An 11,419-nucleotide genomic window follows, 5' to 3' on the forward strand; every position below is an offset into this window, starting at 1 on the left:
ATAGTAAATTCGGGAGGATGCTTGCATATAACAATTTTATTTTATTTTATTTTTAGTGATGGAGCACATTTTGGCCCAAAACTACCCATTACTAACCCCGGCACTCCCATGGTATCTTTGATGGACATGCATTTGTATAAATTTTTTATTTATTTATTTATAATATTGCATCAATGTTCATGAACATTTTGCAATCATCATGTAGATTTGATTTGGTTTGATTTGATTTTTTGAGACGTTTAAATGGACGTGCAACATAAGAAATAGGTTTTCGATCTATTAAGATATTTGAATGGAGATGAAAGCATGGGTATAGGTTTGTACTTTAGAAATGAACATATGATTAAAATAAACCTGATAAAGTTACTCTTTAACCTTTTAATACACCAATTTCGAAATCTAAACATATGGATTGTTTCTTTCCTATAATGGAATCCTGTATTCCTTCTGAAAGCAGCGCTGACCTTTCCCTTCCTACCAAATACAAAGAGAAAATCTCAACTCCTGCCAAACATCATGGCTGGAGTTTAAAAGTATTCATGAAATCTCAAGAACACTTCCAGGCCCAATCTTGATAAAGGTACTGTACGAGAGGTCAAAGTTTTAAAAGTATTCTACATATATTTTAAATTTATTTCTCGGTCAATTCTCAAAGTCAAACTTGTATTCCACGATACGCAACCTGATTGAAGCTGAGTTGCAAGAAATTAATTTTCACAATTGTTAGCATTCTTCATGCATTTGGTTTATTTTGGTAAGTGATCAAATATCATAATTATAGTGGTCCTGCTCATTGAACTGGTCCTGCACATTGAAGTGGTCCTGGAAGAACATTCAAAACTAATACACAGTCAAATTACCTTATCTTATATTGATACGTGGCGAGGAATTCTTGAACCCCAGGAGAATCGTCTTGAATATATTATGAATTATATATTAAAGAAATACAGCAAACCGGCTGTTGGGTTCCCACAGAAGGTGACAGCAGCCATAAAAGTTGCTGTTCAGCTTTCACCAATTCTATTTGTGGTTCTCTCCAGCCTCTATAAATACCTTTAAGAATTCATCTATTCATGTCAAAGAGCAGATAAGTCGTGCTATTAGAAATAGTAAGAAAATTGAAGGAGCTGTGTTTAGGACAAGAGAAGCTTTTCTTCCAAAGAAGATGTGGCTGATCATGAAGGTTTTCCTCTTGCAAATTTTAGCGTTTCTACTTTTTGGTGGTGGCATCTATTGCCAAGCTTCAACCCGTCGGCTTACTTTTGTGGTAAATACTATATATGATTCTAGCCTTAATGCCACCTTATGATTGTAATATTTAGGGAGTAGTATTACTCTCATTTTCCACCATATGACCCCCATAGGGTCTCGGGTACCCTGTGTCAATGAGTCATTCATGCATGCTATCAATTTCTAATTGGTTATACACTTGCATGAGTGGATCGATGCAACTATTCATGCCTGTAATATATCTTTAGGGATGAGGTTGGATGGTTAACTTTTAATTGGTTGCAGGTGAAGGAAGCTTCATATACAAGGCTTTGTAGTCCCAAGAACATCTTAACAGTAAATGGACAATTTCCGGGACCAACTATATATGCTAAGAAAGGAGAGACGATCATTGTCGACGTTTATAACAAAGGAAAAGAAAACATCACCATTCATTGGTAGGTCTTGTGCGTATCTCAAAAAAATGATAGCAATCGGCAGCATGCCTACATGACATACATTCTTTTATTTCGAAGAGGGGGCTGCAATATATTGCTTTACAAATAAAGTCAAATTTAAACAATACTTTATGGTTATTTGCTTCAATTCCATTGAAATGCAGTTGATGCCTCTTGTTACTATGACAATATGTTGTTGCATGCCATCTTTTGTTAGTCCAAAAATTAGTACTCGTTTTAATGTATAGTTATTGTTTTGCAGGCATGGGGTGAGCATGCCTAGATATCCATGGACAGATGGTCCCGAGTATATCACACAATGCCCAATTCAACCAGGGTCAAAGTTTAGGCAAAAGATCATCCTTTCCTTTGAGGAAGGCACTCTATGGTGGCATGCTCACAGTGATTGGACCCGAGCCACCGTTCATGGAGCTATAATCATCTATCCCAAGAATGGAACCAAGTATCCTTTTCCCAAACCTAATGCAGAAGTTCCCATCATATTAGGTATAAGTGTTGTTACTTTTAAAGGTTAATTTACATATCACGAATTAACCAACAAATCAAAGTCTAAAATTATTGGAGTTGTTGAAATGCAGGACAATGGTGGAAGAGTGATGTGAATGTGGTTCGAGATGAAGCGCTTGCAACTGGAGCTGACCCCAATGCCTCTGATTCTTTATTGATAAATGGACAACCTGGTGATCTTTTTCCATGCTCAAAATCAGGTACAAATTAAGTTTAACTTCCCATTTTAAAATTGTACACGATTTCATTTTCTTGTATGTTGACCAAATTACTTTTTTCTTATTAACATCAACATATTTAAAGCTTAATGCTAAAAAAGAGGAATATACCTATAAGGATGGTAGAGCCATGATTTAACACATAAGAAAAGGCTAGTCCGAATATAATTTTGAACTATGGAGCCAAATTTACACCCCTAATCACTTCATAATTGGTGGATCCTCATGGAAAATTTTCTTTTTCTTTTCACTAGTCATAAGTATAAAAATTTCCCTTTCTAATTGCAGGCACATTCAAGCTAACGGTGGATCATGGAAAGACCTATCTACTTCGCATAATCAATGCTGCCTTGCACGAGGCTCTCTTCTTCTCCATTGCTAAGCATAAAATGACAGTGGTTGGAACAGATGGTAGCTACACAAAACCATTGACACGAGATTATATCACAATATATCCTGGCCAAACCTATGATGTCTTACTAGAAGCTAACCAACACCTGGATCACTATTACATGGCAGCTAAAACTTATTCCATTGCCCCGGCAGCTCGTAATTTTTTTGACAACACAACCACCACAGCTATTATACAGTACAGGGGATACTACACTCCATCTTCACCTCTCTCCTTGCCTTATTTGCCTACATACAATGACACAAATGCATCGGTTCAGGTCATGGCCGGCCTCCGAAGCTTAGCAGATGAGGAACATCCTTGCAATGTCCCATTGAGCCCGAGCACCAAACTGATTTACACTGTTGGTATGAACTCGTACCTATGCCCCAATAATTCATGTGCAGGGCCCAATGGGACGCGGTTCTCCGCAAGTATAAACAACATAAGCTTCCAATTCCCTACAATTGACATACTGCAAGCTTACTATTATAACATTAGTGGTGTATATGGAGATAAATTTCCTAGTGTTCCAGAACTGGTGTTCGATTTTACCACTGATATTATTCCCTTAGAGTATCAGACGCCGAAAAACGGAACAGAAGTAAGGGTGCTTAAGTATAACTCCACAGTGGAGATTGTTTTCCAAGGGACAAACTTGATTGCAGGGACACACCACCCCATGCATCTCCATGGATACAGTTTCTATGTTGTTGGATGGGGATTTGGGAATTTCGATAAAAATAAGGACCCATTGCGCTACAATCTGGTGGATCCTCCCCTTCAGAGTACCATTTCTGTTCCTACGAAAGGTTGGGCTGCAATCAGATTCGAGGCATCCAACCCTGGTATGTTGCAAGCACTCATGTGAATTTAAAAAAAAAAAAAAAAAAACCCTTGAAACTGCCAACCTGCATACCAAGGAAATATTTTTTCTTAATATTGCAATAAGTTAGGTGTAATATTGGTATATTTTCTCTATTGCAGGAGTGTGGTTCATGCACTGCCATGTAGAACGCCATCAGACTTGGGGCATGGACACTGCGTTCATAGTGAAAAATGGTAAACACCCAGAAGGTCAAGTGCTGCCTCCGCCATCCGACATGCCACCATGTTGAAGCTGCAAAGAATTACCATGCCAAAGATTTCATTGAATGTTTGCATTATTCAGCTTTCCGTTTAAAAAAATCGTCGACTAAGTATTCCTCTTGTATTAAAATAACAAGAATAATGTAAAGTTGTAGAATATTGTGTCTAGGATTATTATATAATTTATCAATTTCTTGGATTGTTAAAAGTCTATAAAGATAATGTTGTAGAATAATCTTTGAGATATGCTATGGTAGAATTTTCCATGGAAGTCTTTGATTATGAAAAGAGAAATTGATGTTGTGTTCCTGTTTCAACGTTAATTAATTTCAACATGAGCAACTCATTAAATAGACAAGTACAATGCTAAGAAGCCTTCTAATGCCATATCCACAATAGATATATCTTGATTTGACAACTTTTGGCCATGCCAATTTTATTCAACATGATAAGATATCATGTTGTATTAGAAATGTTTGAAATTATCTTTCATTTGACTTTTTTTAGTTATCCATATTTTATTCCAATTCCGTAGAAGGTTAGGTATCATATTAATAATTAAAAAAAAAAACTATAAATGATATAGTTTAGAGTGATTGAATTATTCAAATATTTTAAAATTAGACTATGATCTAAAAAGGTCATGAAATGGTTTGTTTAATTTTTTACTTTTACATCTAAAAATATTTTGCAAATAAGAAAATTTTTATGAAGTCTTACACAATTGAGAGAAAATTAGTTCTTTTCTATTTATTTATTTCAAATTAAAATAAGCACTTTTTTCTAAATTTAAAATAATTGATATATAATTTATATTTTTACCTCCTATTTTAGTAACAATATCACAAGATCTACACCAAGATAAAGGAAAAGGAAAAAAAATGAAAATAATAATAATAATAATCATCCATTTCCATTGCATGGGGACAAATTGAGAGTCTAACCTCACATCGAAGGAACTCCAAGTATATTTTTAGTTGTTTAATTACTTTTCAACCCTCATTTTTTATTTTTTATTTTTTATTTTACATCATAGTAAACCCTTTGCTACTTTCTTAAATTTAAATAACAAGTAAAAAATTGATTCAAACGTTTTATCATTTGAATTTATGGCTTCGAGAAAAGAAACTTAACAATTAACTAAGCTATTGCAATTGATCGAACGCTCCAAGTCCAAGTCAATGAAGTTAGAAATTATTTTAAGTGATTTTTGGGATTATTAAAACTTTTATAATGATGCTCTCTCTCCATTGCCAATACCAGTTATGGAAATTTTTCTTTGATAAAAAATGATGCTCTCTCTCCAGATTGACTTCCCGACTTTCCAAGACATCACCATCTTATTCCTAGACACATTCCATTGACTCCACCAACTTCTCTTTTTGGTTTGGCTACATGGCTCAATGGTTGAATAAAATAAACCAATAAAAAAAGGGAAAAGATATAAAATAATAACAAAACAAATAAATATTTCATGATTCGGCCCAAAGGATCATCTACACACAAATTTTTTTATTATATATATATATAATTATTTAAATAATAATAAAAATAATAATGATGATGATGATGATGAAATAATATAAAATAAGTCAAAACTCACTTAATCCCAAAATCAAAATAAAATAAATCAACAAAAATACAAGTAATAGTAATGATCAAATAATATAAAATAAGTCAAAAAAATCACTTAATCCTAAAATCAATCAATCAAAACAAATAAATAAAGAAAGACAAGGAAATAACTCTAAGTGAAACTAAACCTAAAAAAATGCTAGATGGGCCTAAGGTGGTGCCTAAATGGGCTTAAGGTGCTTAAGTGGGCCTAGGGTGGTGCCTAATGGGCCTAAGGTGGTACCTAAGTGGGCCTAGGGTGGTGCCTAATAGGCTAAGTGTGGTGCCTAAGTGGGCTAAGGTGCCTATGCGGGCTTAAGTCTAAATTAGGGCTACCAAGAGTCACAACGGGGTTAGATAGATCCCTCAATCAAAGTCTCTAAGGTGACTTAGAAAAGATAGGCTATACAAGTAGTAATAGGCCACCAGGGAATTGTTGTAAAGTATCAAATAAATACCTAATAGGACATGTGCTAAGAGGACAAAATGAAGGGTCTACAAATATGCCCCTCTTTGGTAGAGATCACAAGTGTAGGGAATGTGAGTAAAAATATAATAATGAGTGGAACGAAGTGAACTATACCAAAGAACTAGAAGAAAAAAAACCAGAGATTTTGTCCTAGTACATGACGAGATTAAACTCGAAACACGGGGTCGCAATCACAAAAATGGAACAACTCTATGTCATGAGCTCAAGGCTCCACATGGAAAGAATGACTTTAGGCCATAGATGAGAGAATGACTGTGGGTCGTGAGCTCAGGGCTTTAAGTGGAAAAGAAATGACTCTGGGTCATAGATGAAAACATACTCTAAGTCGAGAACTCTGAGCTCTAAATCGAAAAGAAATGACTCTGTCATAAATGAAAATCGAATCAGGGTTGAGTGCTCTAGGCTCTAAATGGAAAAGAAATAACTCTGGGTCATAAATGAAAAATGACTCTGGGTAGAGAGCTTTAGGCTCTAAATGAAAAAAAAATGACTTTGGGTCATAAATGAAAAATGACTCTAGGTCGAGACCTTCGGGCTCTAAATGAAAAAGAAATGACTCTATGTCATAAATGAAAAACGACTCTAGTTCGAGAGCTCTGGGCTCTAAATGAAAAAGAAATGACTCTAGGTCATAAATGGAAAACGACTCTAAGTCGAGAGCTCTAGGCTCTAAATGGAAAAGAAATGACTCTAGGTCATAAATGAAAAACGAATCTGGGTTGAGAGCTTTTGGGCTCTAAATGAAAAAGAAATGACTCTAGGTCATAAATGAAAAACGACTCTGGGTCGAGAGCTCTAGGCTCTAAATGGAAAAGAAATGACTCTGGGTCATAGGTGAAAAACGACTTTGGGTCAAGAGCTTTGGGCTCTAAATGGAAAAGAAATGACTCTAGGTCATAAATGAAAAACAAATCTAGGTCCAGAGCTCTAGGCTCTAAATGGAAAAGAAATGACTCTGGGTCATAAATGAAAAATGACTTTAGGTCGAGAGCTCTAGGCTCTAAATGGAAAAGAAATGACTCTAGGTCATAAATGAAAAAATGACTCTAGGTCTAGAGCTCTGGGCTCTAAATGAAAAAGAAATGACTCTAGGTCATAAATGGAAAACGACTCTAGATCGAGAGCTCTGGTCTCTAAATGGAAAAGAAATGACTCTAGGTCATAAATGAAAAATGACTATAGGTTGAGAGTTTGGGCTCTAAATGGAAAAGAAATGACTTTGGTTCATAAATGAAAAACGAGTTTGGGTTGAGAGCTCTGGGCTCTAAATGAAAAAGAAATGACTTTGGGTCGAGAACTCCGGGCTCTAAATGGAAAAGAAATGACTCTGAGTCATAAATGAAAAACTACTTTGGGTCGAGAGCTCTAGGCTCTAAATGGAAAAGAAATTACTCTGGGACATACATGAAAAATCGACTCTAGGTCGAGAGCTCTGGGCTCTAAATGGAAAAGAAATTACTTTGGGTCATATATGAAAAACAACTCTGGGTCGAGAGCTCTAGGCTCTAAATGGAAAAGAAATGACTCTAGGTCATAAATGAAAAACGACTTTGGGTCGAAAGCTCCGGACTCTAAATGAAAAAGAAATAAAGACCAACTTGAAAATGAATAGGAAGCAAATGGGCACAAAGTCGTATGCTCAAAATGCCAAGTGTGGGACTACTAGGCTTAGGAAAGAAAATATGCCCCGATATCCAAGGTGCTCACACTGTTGAAACAACCAATAAACCAATCATCCGCTGAAATCAATGAGTTCGAAATCGATGCATCATGAAGAAACTCTAAAAAAAACTGAGTTGAAAGAACTCTGCATGTCTCACAAGCTGCTTTGGCGACAAACCTCAATGGGTAAATCTTGGAGTGTGTACATCGTAATTCATCTAAAAGCAGATCTTGAAGTGTACAAAATAAGTGCTCATCTGGATAACCCAATCTGCAAGGTAATCAATGATGAAAGTAATCTATCTCATGAGCATCTAGTTAAAGGATCCATCTATGCACCTCAGGTGAAACCTGATGTGATCTATCTCTATCTCAACAAATCCATGTAGGAAAGTCCTAATACAGTCGATCGTCGGAAGCCCCATACTAGTACTCATTCTAAGCTGGTCATTGTCCCAATCTCAAGGATACACAAAGAAAATGGAGAAATATGCCCCAGTATAAGATCTAATGTCAAATTCATGAGGTAAATAAGCAACATCAATCATCCATCCTCATACCATTGTGCAAACAAAATCTCGACAAGGAAAGGGGGAATATGCCCTAATATGGATATCTGATACATAACGAAGAATATGACATCACCAGCCAAACCTTTGTCATCGTCAATCAACCATCTGGTAACATCAATCAAACATCTCAATGATCAAGATCAAGGATAGCCACACATCCCAACCACGACTAAGGATCTCGGAGAAAGGGGAAAAATGCCCTAGTGTGGATATCTGGTGCACAACAAAAAATGAATCCAACATCATCAATCAGTTATTCCCAGCTCAACAATAATCCACTAGTCCATCTCAAAAATACTCCGTAAATGGAACCTAGAATCATGAAAATCATTAATGAGCTTAACAATGCTCCACTAGAACTGATGTCATCTCAACATACTCCATTAGGGATCTCCGATCGATGAAAATGCCCAGGCTCAAAGTAGGGGCTCATCTCAACCAAATGAAAGGGTAATATACCCCAGTATGATAGTTGATACACAGTAGAATGGGGAGCCAGACAACGTCAAATATCATCCAAAAAATGAAGCAATCGTTTACATCCATCACTAAATCACCTCCAAGCATCAAAGAAGCATCCTCAGAAGAAGAAATAGGACGATGTCCATATGTTAACCAAATTCCAAACACCAGCCTAAGTAAAGGCTGTCAAAGATAACATTTGATCTCATGGCCTCAGGGTGGTCTTAAGACACGAGACGTAACATAGTCTAGGGTGATAGGATGAAAGAAATGAAGGGAAACTAGGCTCAAATACCCAATGATCAAACCCATACCCTCATGTACAAGATGTAATACATAGAAAAATCTCATGAGCCATGGACCTAAAGGTAATCAAAGGAAATGTCGATGGAGAAAAAAGAGAAATTATAAGTGGTCAAACCATCTATGAAACATGCGAATGATGTGAAGTAGTTATCAAATCAGAAATGTGTATCAATATCTAGGAAATGGGTGAAAGGTGGAACGAAGATCTGGAAAGAGGTGATGAGACACAAAAAAAAGGCAATAAGAAAGTGGAATGAATGATGATCAACCCATATTAGCATAATAAAGGAAAGTCATATCACCAATGATGGAATGAGGGATAAGACAATGATTTCTGACCCTAGTAAAAGGTCACTCATCTCTTATACCTAATACATATCAACCATGATCCAAGAAGCATAGGATCTCATAGAACTCTCACATGAACCCTTGACACTCCAAATGCATAACATGAGTGGCTCAATGAGTGAAAACGCATATAAAAATCTTAAAAGAACGCACAATGACAAATATACCCAATAAACAAACCTCAAAAGGTGACATAAGTGCCCAATGGAGCAAGATACCATATATGAACATGTCATTGTACTTTTTTTTTTTTGAATGCACATGCTCTGATCATCAATAAATTGAACTCCAATGGGAAAGATACAAGGAGTGAACAAACTCTCTCAAATCACTGATGAATACATGAACCCATCCCATGAGACAACCTCTTAAACTAAAATCTCCGAATGAATGACAAATGATGTGATGAATTGAGTGATATGACTACCCTCTTTACACCAAGATGTGAAGAATCATCAACCCAAGGAAGAGAAGAGATAAGATGAAGCAAATTATGATAAAAGCAAGAAAGAGACTAAACATGCAGTGATAGTAAAAATAGAACAAACGGGATGATAAGGAGATGGTAACAAAAATGAGAAGATAGGTCTATAAGTTTAAAGCTCATAAGACTTTCCTAGCAAAGTATGCATATACATCAAAGGACCTCGAGTGTAGAAATGGTAATCAAGGCTATAAGAAAGAAAAAAAAAAGGCTTCAACATACCACGTGAGGCTCAATAGGCTAGCAACGATCTAATATATAGATTGAGGTGATAAAGTGTAAGGCTAACTAAAATGATGGCCATCCATCCTGCGACCATGGTCTCAAATGTAATACTTTTTCAGCTAATCCACATTGGTAAGGTCTAAGAACCAGTCTCTATCCAGATATGTCAACCATATTTTCTCTCTGGGCTTAACTCTCTAATGACATGTGGTGTATTCCAAGTAAGTCCCTAGGGTCTCCTGGAATAGATGAATCTCCATGACCAAAACTGGGCTAACATCGTCCTTAAACACATCATCAAGATAAGCGGGATGCCCCAATATAAATAAACTAGATCTCTCTTGAACTCTCAACGATGAAGATCTCAAGCATATCAAGAGACTGAACTATCTCTGGCTAATCTGTGCTAACCATCCAGCTATCATCCAATATGTCCATCTCAGGCTCATCATGAAGAAAACCATGTCGATCAAATCTCCCATTTGAGAAAAACTAACATCCTCTATAAGAACTCTCATCTAATAAACTTTGACTCAGTATCCATTAAACTCATCATGTGTACGATGTCACCCTCAACAATGTCACTGGCTAACTAGGTGGTAGGGGTGGGAGGTAGTGAGTCATACAACATCTCATCCTAAATTGGATGCTATCTATCTCACTATCCATCAATCCTTTGGCTCAAACCTGCTAATGCCTCCCAAATAGAGTCATGGTGAAAGTAGGTCGATCAACTGTAACATACTAAGCATCATACCTGATTGCTCTAAAACCCTGATCAATCTATCTCCAACTCTGATCTAAGAAGTCAAATTCAAACCAAAATGAATAACACTCCTTTAAGGTACAAAGGCATGAAAAAGATATGACACGAAGGAAGCTAAAAAGAAATGGAAACACACTAATCACAATGCAGAAAGGTGGCCCAACTGAAACTCAAACATGTACCAATCTCTAAGCACACCAAAAGGAGACCATGAAGAGGATAGATGAACCCAATTGTGACCAATGTAGCTCTGAAAGTCCACAAATGCACCCACGTGTAGGAGTGAAATCTTAATTGGGTCTAGGCTAGCCTATAAGGTTGAGGTGGCTATATAAGATAAAAATGGGTGGGTTAAAGGATCCCTAGCAGAAGCAATTGTACCCTTCAACGGTACGCAACCCTCTGCAAGCCTCCAAGGAGACGGGGTGCTTCCATGTAAGGTGGTCATCACCTCCACACATGCACTTTCTCGCGTTCTCAAAGGGTTTCTTAATGGTGAAGGCTCTCTCATATCTCAACACTTAAGGATAATCTAAAGTGCATAGTGAAGGATGTGGTTGCATCCAAAAAACCTAAAATCTAAAGTGAGAAGGTAAA

The 11,419-nt window shown here is 36.6% G+C and overlaps 1 protein-coding gene across 1 annotated transcript; it reads left to right on the forward strand.

The window, feature by feature from the left end:
• Positions 1-1,067: 1,067 nt before the first annotated feature.
• On the forward strand, positions 1,068-4,128 carry LOC117907753 (laccase-15-like). Its single transcript, XM_034821403.1, has 6 exons — positions 1,068-1,267; positions 1,516-1,667; positions 1,930-2,174; positions 2,267-2,395; positions 2,702-3,652; positions 3,792-4,128. Exons 1-6 carry the CDS (start codon positions 1,166-1,168, stop codon positions 3,920-3,922), a joined length of 1,710 nt encoding a protein of 569 aa, XP_034677294.1. The 5' UTR covers positions 1,068-1,165; the 3' UTR covers positions 3,923-4,128.
• Positions 4,129-11,419: the final 7,291 nt, after the last annotated feature.

Source organism: Vitis riparia, chromosome 18 (genome assembly GCF_004353265.1).
Source record: "Vitis riparia cultivar Riparia Gloire de Montpellier isolate 1030 chromosome 18, EGFV_Vit.rip_1.0, whole genome shotgun sequence".
Classification (NCBI taxonomy): domain Eukaryota; kingdom Viridiplantae; phylum Streptophyta; class Magnoliopsida; order Vitales; family Vitaceae; genus Vitis; species Vitis riparia.